The sequence below is a fragment of the Malus sylvestris genome, chromosome 13 (assembly GCF_916048215.2).
Source record: "Malus sylvestris chromosome 13, drMalSylv7.2, whole genome shotgun sequence".
NCBI lineage: Eukaryota > Viridiplantae > Streptophyta > Magnoliopsida > Rosales > Rosaceae > Malus > Malus sylvestris.
This window is the reverse complement of record NC_062272.1, coordinates 4,926,825-4,945,847: the sequence shown is the minus strand read 5'-3', so window position 1 is coordinate 4,945,847 and position 19,023 is coordinate 4,926,825. Positions and strand designations below refer to the sequence as shown.

The 19,023-nt window shown below is 36.1% G+C and overlaps 3 protein-coding genes and 1 long non-coding RNA gene across 5 annotated transcripts; 3 read left to right on the top strand and 1 right to left on the bottom strand.

The window, feature by feature from the left end:
- Positions 1-1,466: 1,466 nt before the first annotated feature.
- On the top strand, positions 1,467-2,478 carry LOC126595792 (uncharacterized). The gene is made up of 2 exons (XM_050262097.1): positions 1,467-1,630; positions 1,759-2,478. The coding sequence occupies exon 2, from the start codon at positions 1,783-1,785 to the stop codon at positions 2,272-2,274; it is 492 nt and encodes a 163-aa protein (XP_050118054.1). The 5' UTR covers positions 1,467-1,630; positions 1,759-1,782; the 3' UTR covers positions 2,275-2,478.
- Positions 2,479-8,270: 5,792 nt separating this feature from the next.
- Positions 8,271-12,013, top strand: LOC126595790 (protein IQ-DOMAIN 29-like). Its single transcript, XM_050262095.1, has 6 exons — positions 8,271-8,399; positions 8,928-9,233; positions 9,403-9,573; positions 9,749-9,829; positions 10,253-11,249; positions 11,630-12,013. Exons 1-6 carry the CDS (start codon positions 8,316-8,318, stop codon positions 11,659-11,661), a joined length of 1,671 nt encoding a protein of 556 aa, XP_050118052.1. The 5' UTR covers positions 8,271-8,315; the 3' UTR covers positions 11,662-12,013.
- A 28-nt stretch (positions 12,014-12,041) lies between these two features.
- LOC126595791 (uncharacterized) lies at positions 12,042-14,297 on the bottom strand. The gene is made up of 4 exons (XM_050262096.1): positions 14,183-14,297; positions 13,625-14,073; positions 12,769-13,378; positions 12,042-12,659 (listed from the first exon to the last, which is right to left on the bottom strand). The coding sequence occupies exons 1-4, from the start codon at positions 14,276-14,278 to the stop codon at positions 12,201-12,203; spliced, it is 1,614 nt and encodes a 537-aa protein (XP_050118053.1). The 5' UTR covers positions 14,279-14,297; the 3' UTR covers positions 12,042-12,200.
- LOC126595794 (uncharacterized) lies at positions 14,275-16,777 on the top strand. 2 transcript variants are annotated; one of them, XR_007613691.1, is made up of 2 exons: positions 14,275-15,448; positions 16,485-16,777. It is a non-coding gene; the product is annotated as an uncharacterized LOC126595794 (long non-coding RNA). The 2 variants fall into 2 exon arrangements; XR_007613692.1 differs by having other exon boundaries at positions 14,275-16,347.
- The last annotated feature ends 2,246 nt before the right edge of the window (positions 16,778-19,023 follow it).

Genomic DNA, 19,023 nt, shown 5'->3' with positions numbered 1-19,023 from the left:
GCAAACTGGTTTTTTCGAAGTTTGTAATTTTCTACCATTCTGCACTGTTTTATTTGTTTGGGATTATAAATGAAGTCAACTTGTCGGTGATTCAAACGCTTGCAATTTGCGATAAGCTCGATGTTGCTGATCACGTTGATTATGGTAAAAAACTCCCTCAAATTAAGATTATTTATAATTTTTTTATTTTATAATTTAACGTCAATTTTTATGTTAATATTATAAAATATTGTATAAAAAATATAAGATAAAAGAAAATTTATAGAAAATTTTACTTTTTAAAAAGGGGCATTTTGATATAGGCGTCTTGTTTTTTAATTTTTTAGACTAAACATACACTCCTTTTGAAAATTTGATCAAACATTTTCCTAAAATTTTGGTTATTTATTTCAGTTCCTATTATCCCTATATTTATGCATTTATTATCCATCTCCTAGGCATTTCGTTTTCTTTTATTTTTCTCTTCCTATTATCCCTATATTTATGCATTTATTATCCATCTCTATGCTTTTTTTTATTGTTTGTTATAATTTTTACTTTTTTTTTGTGAATATAGTAGAATATTTATAAAAAAAATTGTCAACTTTTATTATTTAGAAGACCCAACACATAGTAAAGATTTGTTTGATTATATAGCTACGTCTAGTTACCTATAATATGGACACATTTAGTTTTATAGTGGATTTGATTTTTTGTATTTCTTGGTACATTTGGAATGTAAGGCCATCTCCAACCGAAGAGTTCAGAGGGTCAGAGGGCCAAAAATAGCCCTAAAACCGTCTCCAACCGAGGGCTAGGCCAAAGGGCTCGATAATCTGGGATGGCCCCACGAAATTTCAAAGGGCCAAAGGGCTGGCTATTTTTTTTTATAGTTTTCCTATTGCTGTCGGTTATAATTGACAGCATTAAAGAATGATTTTTTAATACTGTCGGTTATAACCGACAATAATAGGTATTCATAGGCAAAAAAAATTTTATTTACTATTAGTGTTGGTTATAACCAACACTAATAGTTTGAAATTTTTTTGAATATAACGGCTAGCTGAGTTAGCTAGCCGTTGGGGGTTTTTTTTTTTTTTAATTTAAACATTTCTTTTCTTCTATAAATATGGTGAAGTTCTTTCAATTCATCACTTCATTTGCAATATTTCATTCTTCAATATTTTTCAATATTTCCTTCAATATATTTCTCAATATTTCCTTCAATATTTTTTCCAATATTTCCTTTATCTATAATATTTGTTTCAATTTTTCAATAATTTCCTTCAATATTTTTTCAATAATTTCCTTCAATATTTCCTTCATTTTTTTCAAAAAAAAAATGGCCTCATCTACAATAAAGGATAGGGCTTGGACCCGAAAAGAAGATGAAGCTCTTTGCAAGGCTTATAGATGGGTCTTAGAAGATAGTGTGAGGGGGATTTCTCAAACAAGTGAAGAAGGTGTTTGGACGTGTGTGTCCAAAAAATACTTAGAGTTCTACGAAGGTACCATTCCACCGAATACCCGAAACCACGAAAGTTGTTCTTCAAGATGGAAGAAACATCTTCATCCAAGTTTGAATAAATGGCATCAAGCACTATTAGCAGCCGCAAGTAGACATGAAAGCGGCGCCAATTACTATGATGAAGTTAGTGTTTTCACAGTTTATTTTAAATGTTTAATTATATTACATTTAATTTTTGTAATTATATATCATTATATTACATTTAATTTCATGAATTAATTTCCTAGAATTTTTGTAATTATATTTTATAGGTACGCCAAGTGGAGGAATTGTATATGGAGGGTAGCTCAAAACACTTTCAGTTTCACGGTTGTTGGGAAATTTGTAAAGGGTGGGTGTTATTTGAAGATCCACCTCAACATAGAGTGGATAATTTGGGAGCTGCATCCCCATCTGTAAATATGAATGAAGATGGATCTCCTACCATTCAACAAACAAGAGTAGAAAATCCAACTCCATCCGAAAGTTCTTTACCTAGGGCTATGGGACGAAACAAGGCTAGAAGGTTGAAGGAAAAGGGCAAGGCAAATGCTGATTACGCTGCTCAACATAAAGTGGCGGCCTCATTGCGATTATTGGCAGAGCAAAATGCCCTTGAGGCGGAAGAAAGGAAGTGTAGGCATGAAGAACGGGCCAAGAAAATACAAGAAGAGATGGATGATAAGAATGTGGAAATGAACACTTCGAATTACACTCCAATGAGTAAGGCCTATTTTGATAGGAAAAAAAAAAGAAATTATGAGCCGACGGCAGTTGTTTGTGACTGACTATACTCCTATGATGGTGGATGATGAAGATAATAATGATTATGGATATTAAATTTAAGTTGTTGTAGTTTTTAAATTTAATTTGTCATTTTTAAATTTTAGTTGTAGTTTTTAAATATAAGTTGTAGTTTTTAAATTTAAGTTGTTTTTAAATTTAAGTTATAGTTTTTAAATTTAAATAATAAATTATGTTTAGCCCTTTGACCCTCGGTTGGAGACGGTTTTTTATGAGAGGGCTAAAACGAGCCCTCTAGCCCTCTGGTCCTCGGTTGGAGACGGAGGCAAATATGGCCATGTACTGTTCATTAAAATATTAATATCTTGGAGAATCTTGGAGGGCCAGAGGGCTAAAACGAGCCCTCTGGCTAGCCATCGGTTGGAGACGACCTAAATGTACCAAAAGGGTTATCTGATAAAGACATTTGGTTTTGTGGTACATTTGAGATTTTTTGTTCATTTGGTATTTTGGTACAATAGGAATCTAAACGTACCAACAGGATTACCTGACAATGGGCACATTTGGTTTTATGATACATTTGAAATTTTGGTACATTTGATTTCTCTGTATATTTGAAATCTAAACGTACCAAAAAGGTTACATAACAATGGGTACATTTGGTTTTATGGTACATTTGAATTTTTGGTACATTTGGTTTCTCGGTACATTTGAAATCTAAACGTACCAAAAGTCGATACTTTTGTTCTCAAATGTACCATAAGTTTTAAGTATATTTTTTATATATCTATACATGAAAAAAAATATGTATTGAAGACTTTTTATATATACAATTTTAATAGAAAGAGTAATTTTTTTTAAATACTGATAATAAGGAAATGAGGAATTAGTTAATTAATTTTTATTTTTTTTTATTAAAAAAACTGTCATTTAATGCGCAGAAGGGGATTGAGGAAATTAAATTCATATATTATAGGCAATTAGTTGCTAAGTTACCTTATGCCTCTATATAAATGCATTTAAATTAATGACATGGAAATTAAATAAATGGAAAATTATTGAGGTGGTAATTAATCGAAGCACCTTAATCAAATCTTTAAAAGGGATGAATGTTTAATCTAACAACTATAAAAAATATGTAGGGCATTCTAATTTTCCCTTAAAAAAAATAACCTTAGTATTTGTTGGAAAATGATCATCGTCGGATCCCCTTTATGGGGATCCGGGGATCAAGCAATCACGGTAGTTCTTCGTATATCGTGCATCGTGCGGTTAGTTTTCGTTAGATACTATTTATATTCAATTTTAAAATTTAAATTATTTCTGACCGCACGATAAATGATAAACGATCGTAATTGCTTGATCCCTCAGATCCCCACAAAGAGGATCTGACGATGATCCTTTTTCGTTTTTCTCATTATGGTATGACCACGTGGCCTTTTTCTATTTCTTCCTCTTTTTAGACTCATGATGAATGAAATCACGAGACCTTCTGGTTTTCACTTTTCACCTAAAATTGTTCATCAACAAACATACATGTTAACGTTTATGAGAAATAGTAATAAACATTAATTGAAATTTTATTAAAAATATTCATGACGCGCGTTTATTTAGAAAACGCTTATATGATCCAAATGTATTTTATTATTTTTACTTTATGTCGAACACAACAAAGCACACAAATCTTTAGTCTAGTATTAAGGTGGTTGTAGAAAATCTCATGGATTCACCTCAAACGATGCGTTTGATGCTTAATTGTGCTACTCCTATTAATGATGTCGCTTTTCTGTGAGTTTATTCTTACATTCATCTTGAAAAGAGAATAAACAATCAGTCAGACACAATGTATTAAAAGGTGGATGCGTAGACGAGGCGTTCTATGGATAGCCCCGCCTAAAAGAAAGGCGTGAGGCGAAACCTTACGGGACCTTAAATAATAGTGGAAGCCATTGTTATATGGAGGGAATGAAAGATCCGAAGAGACTAAAATTGCAGAGTTTTTGAAGTGGAGCAAGGCAAGAATCGCACAGTACTTAGTGGAGTCGGTCCAGTTCAAGTGCAAAGCGACAATGCAAGACAACCCATCTGTAGGAGGACCTGCACAGAACGGTTTCCGAATAAGGTGTGCGTAATACAATGTCACTTATTTTAGATTATTGGATACAACATCACGAATTTATAAATCCATATTTTACATGTTTATTTTCATATAAAATGCATTATTAACTTGAAATACCGACGTACTAACGAAAGCGATGTATGACAAGTTTTTTCAACAAACCCCATCCCGATCCTCCTACGCGAACTAGTATTTTAAGTGGCAAACTGGTTTTTTCGAAGTTTGTAATTTTCTACCATTCTGCACTGTTTTATTTGTTTGGGATTATAAATGAAGTCAACTTGTCGGTGATTCAAACGCTTGCAATTTGCGATAAGCTCGATGTTGTTGACCACATTTATTATGGTAAGAAAAATACTAAGAAACTCTCTCAAATTAAGATTATTTATAGATTTTTTGTTACTTTAGAATTTAGCGTCAGTTTTTATGTTATTGTTATAAAATATTGTATTAAAAATATAAAATCGTAGAAAATTTATAGTTTTTATGTTACTATTATAAAATATTGTATTAAAAATATAAAATCACAGAAAATGTATAGGAAAACTAATAAAAAAATCTTGAAAACTTTGAGTTTTAACGATAATGACAAAATAAATAGTATCAGGTTTAATTTTTTAATGTAAAAATATGATTTTTCGTTAAAACTCCCCAAATTTATAAATATTTTCACTTTTAAAAAGTAACCTTAGCATTTCTTGTTATGGTAAACTTACTTACCGGAGAGCCGTGGCCACGTGGCCTTTTTCTATTTCTTCTTCTTTTTAAACTCATGATGAATGAAATCACGAGACCTTTTGATTTTCAATTTTCACATAAAATTGTTCATCAACAAACATGTTAAAATGTTTACGAGGAATAGTAATAAACATTAATTGAAATTTTATTAAAAATATTCATGACACGAGTTTATTTAGAAGGACATGGGTTCTCTCCGGATCCATGTATTATAATCTACCAAATTCATATATCCGAGCCATTGAAATTTGATCAAACGGTTACAAACAGGGACTCACTTTAAAAATTATAATAACTTTAACCGTTTGATCAAATTTCAATGGTCCGGATATAAGGATTTGATAGATTAGGATACATGGATCCGGAGATTACTCATGTCCTGGAAAACGCTTATATGATCCAAATGTATTTTATTATTTTTACTTTTATGTCAAACACAACAAAACACAAAAATCTTTAGTCTAGTATTAAGGTGGTTGTAGAAAATCTTTAATGGTGTCCCTTTGAGGTGAATTTATTCTTACATTTATCTTTAAAAGAGAACAAACAATCAGTCATACATAATAATTAAATACTAATTTACGTAAATCGAATTTAAAATATAAACTTGCAAATGAAATCGACTACCACTACAGTGTGCATCGGTAAGCTCAATCAACCAGAGAAATGATTTCAGTGAACGAAAAGGACCACAAGTCATTTTCTACTAATGCAAATCAGTAGCTAGAAAAATATGTACATTTATGATTTTGCATGACCAGAACGTCCTCCCGCGTCGATGTCAATGGAAAATAATTAGACTTGCATGGCATTGCATCCAGATAATAACTCCGATGACAAATATATGTGCGTCGTTTTGTGTGAGGCTGTCGGTGTGTGTACGAATAAGAGAGGGTGGATGATTTGATTAATTAAGGTATTAGCTCCACCTGATCCTTTTTATCAGTGGATTATAGTGATTAATAATTCACTGGGATATGGGGTGGCTGGCTGCTCGTTCCAGCCAGCCTGACACTTGCTTTTATCTATCTGTGTTTAAGTGTTTTGTTCTTTCTATTGGACACAACAAAGCTGCTTTTATCTATCTGTGTTTAAGTGTTTTGTTCTTTCTATTGGACACAACAAAGCTGAAAGATTTGTTTGCAATTTGCGAAAACAATGACTTCTTTGCATCTCTTCAATATCTGGATGGAAGAAAAATAAAGCTACTAAGGAGATTTTTTTAAATGAGATTCTCTATTATAGGCGGAGCCATGAATGGACCACAGTGGTCTCAGGCACATCTTGACATTTTTTTTCACGCATAAATGTTTAGTGTTATATGCTTACAAAGGTTTTTAGTTTAAATATTTTTTTTAAGGTTTGATTTGAGATTGGTGGCTCTTATGGACTTCAAGCAATTTGTTATTTGTGAGCTTTGAGGAGGAAGGAGAGAGGAAAAAAGCTAGAGAGGCTTGAAGTTTAGGTTTAAAGAAGAGGATGATGAGGATGGCACCATGCAGATCCAAACGACAGTGATCGATACTCACCACACGACTAAGATTCCGATAGCATTTCAGATTGGGACTTTTGGGCTCCTTCTAGGCTAATATCTTGGCTTTGGCACTGCTAACTATGAATTCTTTGTGACCTCATAGTTTAATGTTAATTTACATTTCGATATCATAAAATATTGCACCGAAAACTGGAAGTGACAAAGAGTTTATGAAATGTCTCACTTTTTGATAGAATTTCCTCAGCATATCTCATAAAGCTATTCAACCCTTGAATTCAATGTAAATTTAGGTGTTAATGTTTAAACAACTTGGTGCGACAATATTCAATTTTTTGGGTGAAAGATTCCATTATGGGTTGTTTGTCATGCAATGCCAAACCAAAACAAATTGTATGAGGAATTAGAACAAGTTTTATTCCATTGATCCAACATTGCAACTATTGGAAGAGTTGTGTCAACATCAGTCGTGCCTGGACTCTCATTGAACATGTCGTGAATCATGCGCCCATGCATTAAGACTCATTCTTTTATTAGGTGAATGTATTCAATATGATAGCTAGCTTGCCAAACTACTCTCATAAAAGATATTCGTGTACAAGAAATTGTACTTACGTCAAGTAAATTTATACTCAAATTCAAAGTCTATTCCTTTGTGAGAGTGCATGAACATCTAGTTAATCAGACTGGCCAATGTTTTCCTCCCTTCAGTATAATTGTCTTCAGATTTATTGTCACCTTAATTGCAATAACTATTCCTTCCTTCAATCAATCGAGAGATTTCTTAGTGTGTCAGAATACGGCCTGATACATCAAGTGTAATAATACAATTGGTTAGAAACTTGAAAAATAAAAATTTACAACCAATTGCATTATGACACTTGGTTTACCAACTATGTTTCCGACACATTGAATCTCCATAATCCAACAGCAAAAACCAATTATAGCAAGACAACATTAAAAAAGAAAAACAATTTGGGCCAGTTGCTTGCCTTCTTTGGGTCAACTTAAAAATTGGGCTAGGTCCACATTCCGAATAAACAAAGCGAACCCACCGCAAACGCTGTCGTTTCCCCACCTCGTTTCGGGAATATTATTTCCATTTCTACACGTCGCCTAATTACTTTACAGTTTCTAAATTTGCAAGTTTTTCAGGTGAAATGTCAACAGTGAAAAACCAGAGGGAGCTCACCCCCACAGTCGCCGGCCAGTAGAGCAGCAGACCCGAAACGTCGTCGTACTACTCCCTCTTCGTCTTCGCCTTCTCCTACTCCGGTTTGTGGTACTCTTCTTTCGAACGGCCTCGATCGTTTGATAGATTTGAATTTTTTGTTTTCCCCCAAATGTTCATATTTTCTATTCCAACCTTACAGTTTATCGCATTTTAATTTTTGTTCCATTATTTTCGTTGTTTCCATTTCAGCATTTTTGTATATTTGTTTTTGTTACATTTTCTTTTTTAAATTGAGATTTTAGGGCTTTGAATTTTAGTTCGGATAGCTTTCAATTCCATGGTCTTATTGGATACAAACTACTCTTACTGTAACATTTCAGCTGAGCAGATCATGTTGTTTAGAACCCTATTTTTCTTTTTGCAAATGGGTTCAGTGATATAGGTTTTCGGTTAATCTTTACAAATTTCAGCTGGTAATTAGGTACTGCCATGGCTCAACTTGTGTGTATAACTGCAGGGTTCTGCGCATTAAGCATTTGCGGGCTGCATTTAACCTTTTGCAATGGGAAAAACCCCCGGGAAATGGATCAAGAATTTGCTTCTTGGGAAGAAATCATCCAAATCTACTTTTTCCAAAGGAAGAGAGGTATTACTATGATGCACGTTGGTTTGAAAATCAATTCGTATGTCGGTTAAACAGAAAGGGGTTAAAATAAAAACACAAAATATTATATGCTTGTCAAGTTAAACTAGGAATAGGAGAAAAGAAAATCCTGTCAATTGCAATTGTTAAGTATGAGCTTGACGAGACCAGACCCGAAGTTTACCATGGTTGGGTTGTGTAACTCGGTCACTGGTAGACTTCTTTTTTTTCCCCTCTCAATCATGTGGTGAATGGTTCACCAAATTTGGAGAGTGACTGCGTGAGTTATTCTGCTGTATCGTTTTTTTCTTCCGAAAAATGAACTTTTATCTCATATCTATAATGGGATGAGATGTTTACACTGGACGCTCACATTTCCTATTATATCCTTGGATTTTTATTCTTGAATATTACTTTGGTTTGGCTATTTGTATAATTTTTGCATACATGGAACCTCTATGTTAATTTTCCTTCATCTTGTTGGTCATTAAGTTCTAATTTACAACTTATGATGTTGTTCTGGTTTTACAGAAATCTACAAATAAAGGGGAGTCATTATTCTCATCAAAGGTATCTGTGTCAGAGTTAACTGTGAGCGCTCCAGTCATATCACCACCATTGGTTTCATCACCACTGATTGGGACTGTTGCTAGTAATGAAGTGGGTTCAGAGATAACAGTAGCTGAAAAATTGCCGAATGATGGGGTTATAATGTCATCTACGAAAGACGATGGCCAAGCACAAGTTATCTTGAGTTCGACTTCTCAGGAAGATCGTGAGACAATCAAGCAAGAGCAAGCTGCCACAAAGGTGCAAAGTGCTTATAGGAGCTATGTGGTAATTTCTTTCCTTCCCATTGATGTTCTGCTTTTGTTTAAAAGTTATGGTTAATAATATTTCTTCACATTTTCTGTTGTACTTCTGTGAGATGACTTTAGTATCTAGAGAATATTTTTGGCCAACCTTCCAACTACTGATGGAAACTAATTATCTTTAAACTTTGAAGGCTCGCCGTGCATTTCGGACCCTTAAGGGAATCGTGAGGCTGCAAGCACTTATTCGTGGTCACTTGGTTAGAAGACAAGCTGTATCCACATTATTATGTGTCCAGGGGATTGTTAAGTTTCAGGCTCTGATTCGTGGTCAACTTGCTAGACATTCTGATATCTTGGTTGAGGTGTGTAAAACTCATCTGGTACTTTTTGCTTACTTTTTCAATTGGCTCATGCATTGAACCTGAGGTTATAGATTCATGCTTTTTCAACCAAGAGCAAAAGCCTGTCTGTATATCCTTTCATTCCTAAACTTTTGTTGCCACTTATATGCCGATATTTTTTTTTGTTATGAATCAGGGTGCTAAATGTTTTAATTCATCTGGAGTAAGCACATCTTCCCAGGTGGAGAGGCTGTCCAAAATTGTTTTTGTTCAGAAGGTGAGATTTACTTTACTACTGCCCAACATATGGTTATTTATGTAATTAAAGATTCCTTTCTTTGGATCATGTAACTGAAATTAGCTTAAGTTTACAAAGTAACACAATCTATCACAGATGACTTTTCCTTCTCGCTATTGTCGGCCCACCTAGGTATACGGGGAATAGTCTGGTGTTTATATGCTTGTATTAATTGTAAGTTGTAACGACGTTCTCTCAAACCTATACGGAGAGACAAGCAACTTATGGCTCCAAAAACGAGTTTTGAAAACTGAGTAAAACCTTAGGTGCTGATCTTAAAAAGGGAAACATGATAAATGATCTGTTCCTGCACCTTTTTGTCTCTTTTACTGCTGTGCCAAAGTCAGAATTTGATTGCCCAAAATAGAAAACTGCTTGTTTGATTATTATTTTCATTTTCAGCTTTTGGCTTCATTGCATACTACTATTCCTCTGCGTCTGGAGTACGGTCCAGGGGAGCCTAACTCGTCCTGGGTGTGGCTTGAGCGCTGGACCAGGTCATGCTTTTGGGAACCTGTTGTACAACCGAAGAAAAACCCTGATTCAAGGTCTCGTAGGAAGCATGAGAAGGGTCAAACAATAGAGACTGAAAAGGCGAGACCAAAAAGAAGTGTACAGACACTGTCCAGGACAAATGTTGAAAACGGGTCAAAACGTGTCACCCCTGATTCTGAAAAGACTAAACGCAATTTAAGGAAAGTTTCTAGCCCTTCTGAAGTCGTAAAGGTTAAAAATAATGTAAGAAAATCTTCTGATACCAAGAAGGAGGTTTCTGATCGGTCATTAGTTGGTGATGAGAGACCAAAGCACAGTACCACGAAGAGTTTGGCTTCTGCTGCTCCTGATGATTCAGAGCAAGGCACTAGTGAAATTTCCGAGAAAATGGTAAATTTGGCAGTTGCTGTGTCTAAACAGTCCGATCTAGAAGGAAGTTTGGAACTGCCTTCGGCAGATGAACCAATGGAAAAGTTAGATGACCATCCTTCTGGTGACATACAACCCATGGAGAATGCTGGGACAAGTGAAGGAATTGAAGCAATAAATCAGGTGCCAAACTCGAGGGATCACATTATTGGGAATAAGGATAAGAAAACCAGCCAGAGAAGGGCTTCTCTACCTATGAAGTTTGATCATCAGGAGAATGGGGTTCATAACTCACCAAGAGTCCCGAGTTATATGGCACCAACTGCATCAGCAAAAGCTAGGCTGAGAGGACAGGGCTCCCCTAAGTTTGACCAAGATATTGTTGAGAAGAATGTTATTACCAGGCGGCATTCTTTGTCTGCTTCCACCAACACTAAGTTTAGTTCTCCTTCCCCACGGGCACACGGACTGGTTCAAGCTGGCAAAGGTGTAATCAGAAGTGACAGATCTTTATCGTCTTCAAGGGATGGTTTGGGTAAGCTGTGAAATCCCCTATGTGCTTTTCAATTGCATGTCTGATTTACACGATTTTCTTCATTTCCATTCTCCCATGCCCCTCGAAACTCTCTTGCACATGCGTCCATCCATCTATACTTTAAACACAAAATCCCATCTTTTCAAGCATTTGTGTGCTCATTCTAGTGAAAGTTGGGATATTGTCGCAATCACATTTATACAACTTTCCTTCTAGGCTCAGAGAAGGCTATGCTGAATTTATTCATGACTTATTGCTTTTTGTGTGTTGAATTTTTTCTTGTTTCCTTGTTGATCATTTTGTCTTGGTGTCTTTGGATCGGGTTGAAATATGTGGTATGCATTCTAATTGTCCCTTATTGTGGGTAATGCGAATTTCAGATAAGGCAATCCAACCAGAGTGGAGGAGGTGATTTCGGGCGAGGTATTGTTCCATGGAAATTTATCAAGGTCAGGTAAAGAGAAAAACACCAACCCATTTGCAGTTTCAGGTTTTGTTGCTGTTGTGACTTTTTATAGTTGAATCCAAGATCGATGTGTTGAGTAATCAGTGTTGTGCTTGTCAATTAAGTTTGTTCTCTTACTTACCAATAGGGGTTATTTTACGGTTTGGATACTTTATTTCGGGCTTGAGATGTTTGTGATATTCTGTCTGATCATCGAGTTATGTACAAATGCGAGAGACGGATTTCGAGTCTGGGATTCTCTTTGCTTGTTAAATACTTGGGGTTTTTTTATACTGGAAATGGATACTTTGCTACCAAATTCGCAGTTACGATGTTTACAGTCGTAGTTACTAAAAAGTCCATTGCTTTTGCAGTAATTTTTATTTCTGTAATTTAACTTTTTTCTTAGATGTAGAAGTGCAATATTTTGCACCTCGACTCAAGCCTCGATCTGAAGCATAGTAAACTGTTCAGATTCCTACGATGTCTTCGGAAAGAGGTTTCTCTCATATAACGCAGAAAGCGAACAGTTTAGTCCCAGCTGTCCAAGAAGGGTGAAAACTGGCCAGGCCAACTGAGTACCCACTTCCGACGTAAATACACCCGTAGCTTGCCGAAATACCCCCATATATCGTAGCACCAGTGTTATACGTCCACAAAATTTTTCCAGTGCTCGCATCCATGCCATATACGGGACCGTTTGAAGCTACAGATCCGGCAAAAACAACACCATTAGCGACTGTCACAGGTGCCTGGGAAGTATCGTTGCTAGGGTTTGCAGTTGTCCACAAGATATTCCCTGTATCTGCATCAAGAGCCACCCATACTCCGGCCGTTGTCGTCTGGTTTGAAGGTGCGAGAGTGAAGTTCTGTCGGTCGCCGTTGGCAATGTTTGTGTATACCCTTCTACCATCTGTGGCTGCACCCCATATCCCTCCTCCCTCATTGCCACCCGGTCCGGCCAACTACAAAATTCAGCAAACTTATTAGCCTTTTTGCATTCCACGCTGATTTGGACATAAGCAATTCGTAATTTTAAACACGCAACCTGATTTCTTTAGCTGCTCATTTTACCTTAAACCAGACTATACTTCCATTGTCACGGTTTAGTGCCCACGCAAACCCGCTTTTCTGTACTGCCACCACGACATCCAGCGCACGTCTTGTTCCGTTAGGGCGTATGGTAAGCAGCATGGGCGCCTCTCCGAAGTCGGCGTCCACATTAGGTCCCGGCGGGCAGTCAGGGTTGTTTGGTACCAAACAAGCAAAATAGAAAATATCATATCCACCCAGTTGCCTAGACCATACAATCCTCCCGGAATCAAGGTCCAAAGCCAGGATCGAATTGAAGTTGATATCTGGACCAAAGCACTGATCAGGCTGGGTAGGTCTTCCTGTTTGGTTATTCTGCCTCTCTTGGCATTCAGTCACCTCAGGTGGAGCCGTGTAGAGGTTCCCAGTAGCCACATATACGTGTCTTCTGGATATATCGATGGCCGGGCTGCTTCCCCATATGGCAGCTCCCGAGTAACCTCCCAAGCTACCGCCATTGTCCGGTAGCATGTAAGTCCGCCATAAGACCGACCCGGTTCTAAGGCTGAGCTTCGCTAGGCTTCCTCGGAAATTACAACATTGTGCTGCTGGTAACGCTTCTTGCAAAGACGACACACCAACATAAAATGCACTGCAAAATTAAAATATACATTAAAGTGCTAGACTTAGCTAAGATAAGTTAATACGACGCTAATTACTCATTTGAGTCCGCTAAACAATATTTTTTATTATTAGAACTGTTTATATTCTAGGTCTCCTTTGAAAGATCGTCACTACAAAATTCACCAAATTCGAACAGCAGTTAGGTATCTAACTCTGAACGAAATATGGACGGACACAAATGGTACGTATAACATATTTGAGTGCTTGCACTAACCCTAAGTGTACGGTTCCAGACATGGTGATGAGGACTCTTGGACGTGGATCAAGTTCAGTAGACCACACAAGCCTTCCATTGGATCGATCCAGGGCAATCACAACAGCAGGTCCATAAATTCCGACGATCAATAGGTTTCCAGCTATTGATGGGGTTGCTCTTGAAACTGTGGCATTCACATTCGAAACGATTCCTGTTCCATTGAGTCCAGTTAACTCACCAAGATTCCGCTGCCATATTAAACGACCAGTGAATGCATCCACAGCATACACATTTCCGTTCCATGACGGAAAATAAACCCTTCCATCAGCTAGTGCCGGCGTCGCTGATATGTCTCTACCGGCGAAAAAAGACCATCTCAAGCTCATGTTTTGCACTGTCCTAGGGTTGATTAGCACTTCCCCAACAGAATTCCTTCTGTTGCCAATATCACCTCCATGATTTAACCACTGATCAAAACATATAAAAATTCAGAACAAACTATACATCACATATACTAATTAACTAATTATTGTGCATGCATAACTAAAGCTTCATACATAATTAGTTAGTACTTACAATGGCATTTGTGGTATCAAGAACTGTAAACAAACACAATAGCATGATTAACATTTTCATGGTGTAGTGACATTTCAGATTTTCCATGTAAGCCATCGCTGGTGACAGTATGGTTTCTTCTCTTTGGTTAGCTAGGGATGGTGTGTGTGTATATATATAAGGTATATGAGCCAATTTGTACGTAACGTTCACGATTCACGGTTGCATTTTTTGCAGCTAGCTGTTACTCTTGGAACATTAAATTATTGGGTGCCGTCTCTACTTAAACCCTACTTTTCCTTGGTACATGCCAAACCTTCTATGTTCTATCTACGCCCAACTTTTTATTGAATCCTAACTATACCCAACTCCTGTTCCAAAAGTACCCCCATTAGAACTCCAACATGCTACCGTAGCTATTGACTTTTCTATATACGTAGATTATCAAAAACCACACCATTGCAAATTAGTTCTATATAATATATATGATTGTTTAAATGATATTGGACCTCTGTCGAATTGATTTTTGGTAAAACTTCAACTTCACCACACGTACTCTCAATCACCTAATATAAATGCCTAAATTTAGAATAATTCCATTCACTCATGTTTACTTGGAAAACATCATATACTCATGTCTTTCAGTGAATTTTACCATATTCCTAGAGTACTCTTTTAGTCTTTTACTGCCACAATATACGGTAAACTTGGAAAACTAAACATCGATGAAAGGTTGCGGATTGTTAGGAAAAAAGTTGGGTTTAAATATCACCACCCTAAGTTATTAGTTCAAAAATAGTATATGACATTTGCAAGCTGCACTTTCGGTCTGATCAGCATATTAATTAAAGTGACTGAGTTTCAGCCGCTTATCCGGGAAAAAGAGTTATAAGTTACAACTTTAGATAAAAAAAGCTTTCCAAATTGAGGAAGCTCCCCTCACTACTCCATGCATGGTCTCATCATTATTTGTTTCGACTTCACCTGTTTAATGCTCACCCGCAGGCCTCTTGGGAAATGATATAGATTGAGTAGCAAGACTGAGGTTGCAATACAATTGCTGAGTTAGCCAGATATCCATCAAGGAATATACAGTTCTGACCTGGACACATACGATGATCAGCTAGAGGTCATGCCAGTTCCCCCAGACTTCAGTGGGATATCCATGCATGATGCATGGAATTTCACCTTCAGTTGAAAGGTTTTATGAAGATTCATCCCAATGAAGTGGTCAGGGAAATTCCAGGGGACATCTGACTTCACTTGCTTAATTTGGTTCCTAGCTGGGTGAGTATACCATATTTATAACCAATTAGCTTCTTAGTTTTCACTTGTCATGATTCCTAGAAATGAAATACCACAGTTGAGATGACAGAAATTTACTAAATGGAATTTGGGCCACAGCAATTGTATCTGGTCACAATTGTGGGTTAGAATCAGATATATGAAAGTTCATATATGAAGAAAGATATTTGAGGAGGAGGAGGGGGTTGAGGGCTCCATATGTTGCAAATATTCTCATTCAGCTAAATAAAACAACCATATATATTTTTCCTTTTCACCCATATTATTAAAGGATTGGAAGTTAAGCTACGCACTATAAACATATTTACAAGCTAAGAGTTGCATAGTTTAACTTAATTTGGCATATCGAGTTTTGAAGGACGATCGCGATAGATACATAGGTGTGGGGGCATGCAGATACTTTTCTCACATTGGCCTTTGGCACTGCAACTTGGCCAGCTTTTGATCACTAGAAGAGAACCCTGTAACTCCACTGCAATTAAAATCTTTAAGACCACTTTACTACGACTAAGATATTATTCTCTACTGTGTATTTATCCCACATAGCAGTCTAGGTTCACCGCCTACAACTTTATCCCCACATAATTTTTTCCCATTGGATTTGAATCCGAAGAGTACTAGACAACTATGATCATCGATCGACAACTATATATATATATATATAGACCCTGTTGACATTACCTCATCATCTAATCAAACTAAACATCAACAAAGAAATCAGGTGTCTCCTAGAGTTCCCTTGACCACTTCATTGGGAGGTGCGATTAATCTCCCTCTCCGATATGGTTTCGAACAATTGTCTTCTTATGTATTCCTACTGAAGTGTTTGGGGGAACTCCTGGCGTCATTTGATAAACAAATGTCATTTCAAGACTGACGTTGTAATAATCAAGAGTACAAATTTTTTTAGTTTCTGCATTCTTAGCTATATATTTTCACATTCATAAATATTCTAAAGCTTCTTGCTTTCTTTTCTACTTTGTAATTGATATTATATTATTGTTCTTGTGATATATAGGTAATGCGTTGATCTCGTCCAACTGCTTAGGCTATCATCAATGAAGACATGGAATTGATTATATTAGTCAACCGTAGATCTACTACTGAAGCAGAATGTATATTAATTTTTCAACTCTTTAAGAAGATTGCTTAGAAGTTAGAGCTAGGCTTAGACTCTATCATGAAGAGTACATGATTGGTATTCTTCATCACATTTTAACTTGAAATAAATTCTCTATGAGAATTTCAAACATATTCTTCTTTGTGTTTTGTGAATGAATATATAATGACTCGCACATTGTTGCTATCCCACATTATTACTAGCTCATTGTGAGGTTTAGCTCACTCCCCTACTCCTTTAATGTAGATAATATCGTTTGTTCAATATATATATTATAATGACTTGCACGTGGTGCGAAATTAACAAGAACTTGAATACAATACCCTCAAATGTAATTACTTTCGCTTATTTTCCTAAGACCTGTTAATTAATGGATTAGATTTTTGATCCCGAAACTAATTTAGTACGAGTTGGTGAGATTCTCAATCTGATAGTTCAATTATTATTCGACCCGACTTAATACAAGAAACAATTAGGCTAATTATTTATAATACAAAATCAAGTTTTGAAAAAAAAAAAAAAAAAAAAAAACTAAAGAACCACAAAACCAATCAGATTGTGATTTCCTCTAGGTCTTAGGGCTGGTTTGGTATTGCTGTGCTTTGAAAAAAAGCTGATGTGAGAATAAGCGGCTGTGCTGTGAAAATAAGCGGCTGTGAAATAAATCAGCAGAGTGTTTGGTAAACTTTTTTGTAAAAGTGATTTTGAAAAAAAAAGCAGTCTGATAGTGGATCTTTTCATTAAAGGAGCACTGTAGTTCTGTGTGCTTTGAAAAAAAGCCAGTTTTCCAAAGCTACAAATTGCAGCTTCAGCTTTTTTCTTTGATTTCAGCTTATTCTCACAGCAGCTTCCAAAATAAGCCCTTTTTTTTAAGTTTACCAAACACCAAAAACACTCCCAGCTTTTTTTCATAGGAGTTTTTTTTTAAATCACCTCAACCCCAAACTGGGACTTAATATGATGATGATAATAATAAAAAAGAATTTGATCGCTTAAAGAAGATTAATGTAAAATATCGTTTGTAAATATTGTGACTTTCTCTAGACGTGGTTCAGTACTGGTCGCATCAACTCCAAACACTCTGGATCATTCACCTGAGCATTTCGGATTTGATCCACCAAGACAAACCTGACTTGGAAATTAGCTAACAAAGCTCCATGATGACTAGTATAACCCAAAGCCACACATGTACTCCTGAGTTCTGTCATAAGGCTTGCCCTTATGGATAAAAAAAATTATTAAGCATTTTTGAATAAAAAAATAACTTTGTGAAGCCTTTTCATAATTTTTTTTTTTTTTTTTTTTTTTTATTGGCGAAGGATTCTGTTTTTTGGGTTAGTTTTGACCTCAGTCGGATTAAAGAATTGTGTCCGTCTAAAATTAAAGAGAAGTTTTGTGTGGCCCACCTTGAGGGTCCGTCCCATTCCCACTACAATATCGTGTCTGAGTATGACGTCGAATGTTTTCTTTGGAGCATGAAACCCTAAATTACTATGTTGGCTTCTGATTAATTACAAATTTTACCGAACTTTAAACCGGAAGGTACTCAAATTTTTCTATTTGATCGTGCAGAAAACGCCGGAAACAGACTTAAAATCCCAACTTTATTGTCGTTAACGAGACGAAGCATGGTCATCAAATTAATTGTACGATTTATTTTCTCAGTTAATCAAATTGTATGGTTTATAGTTTCTCTAAAGTTTCTATTTTCGCTGATGTGCTAAGAACCAAAAGCCCTAATTTCTTGTTTGGTTGCTGAGAAATTGTGAAAAAGAAAGGAACATGCGAAATCTTGTCCTGACTCATCAGTTTGAGCCTAATAATTTTAGACCTTAATACAGACCTCGATCATCAAGTCACATTAAGGTAACAATGGACATGGCTACTTTTAATTATTTGTTTGGACAGAGCAAAAAATTAATTCGTATTACAATTATGGAAGTTAAAATTGTAATGCAGCATTATGTGACTTACAAGACAACATGAAACTTGAATCTGTAACTTCTTTTTATTAATTTGTATTGAGAGTATGAATCCTACATCGGAGAAAAAAAAGGCATTACATGTCTTTATAAGTAATTGAATTACTCCTCATATCGCCAATTGATTTTATGTGGAACCCTAACTTTCTTCATGGTACATACAGAGCAGATTATTCCATGTGTGAAGCCTAATGGCCACTCCACACCACTCGATTTGTGCTATCCATGTGCTAGGCTTGAAAATTTCTCAAACGGGGGCAGTTTGTTTTGTTCTCTTTGAACTCAATGGCTGACATTAGTTTCCTCTTTTCATATACTATTCTGTAGAATTCAAGGATTATTGAATTGGATCCAACCAAGTTCTTGGCCAAAGAAACAATGGCCTAGTGCGCAATACGAAGGCGGCCAATCAATCCTATTGTTGTCATTCAATTCCTGGTTTTAGGCACAAACAT

Excerpts from the sequence above, each read along its gene's own strand:
- LOC126595792 (XM_050262097.1), top strand. The coding sequence starts at position 1,783 with ATGGAGGGTAGCTCAAAACACTTTCAGTTTCACGGTTGTTGGGAAATT.
- LOC126595790 (XM_050262095.1), top strand. The coding sequence starts at position 8,316 with ATGGGAAAAACCCCCGGGAAATGGATCAAGAATTTGCTTCTTGGGAAG. Across the intron at positions 9,574-9,748 it reads ATTCTGATATCTTGGTTGAG|GGTGCTAAATGTTTTAATTC; the intron begins GTGTGTAAAACT and ends GTTATGAATCAG. Across the intron at positions 11,250-11,629 it reads GTCTTCAAGGGATGGTTTGG|ATAAGGCAATCCAACCAGAG; the intron begins GTAAGCTGTGAA and ends TGCGAATTTCAG.
- LOC126595791 (XM_050262096.1), bottom strand. The coding sequence starts at position 14,278 with ATGGCTTACATGGAAAATCTGAAATGTCACTACACCATGAAAATGTTA. Across the intron at positions 14,074-14,182 it reads TTGATACCACAAATGCCATT|TGGTTAAATCATGGAGGTGA; the intron begins GTAAGTACTAAC and ends TGTTTTGATCAG. Across the intron at positions 13,379-13,624 it reads TCTGGAACCGTACACTTAGG|TGCATTTTATGTTGGTGTGT; the intron begins GTTAGTGCAAGC and ends TTAATTTTGCAG.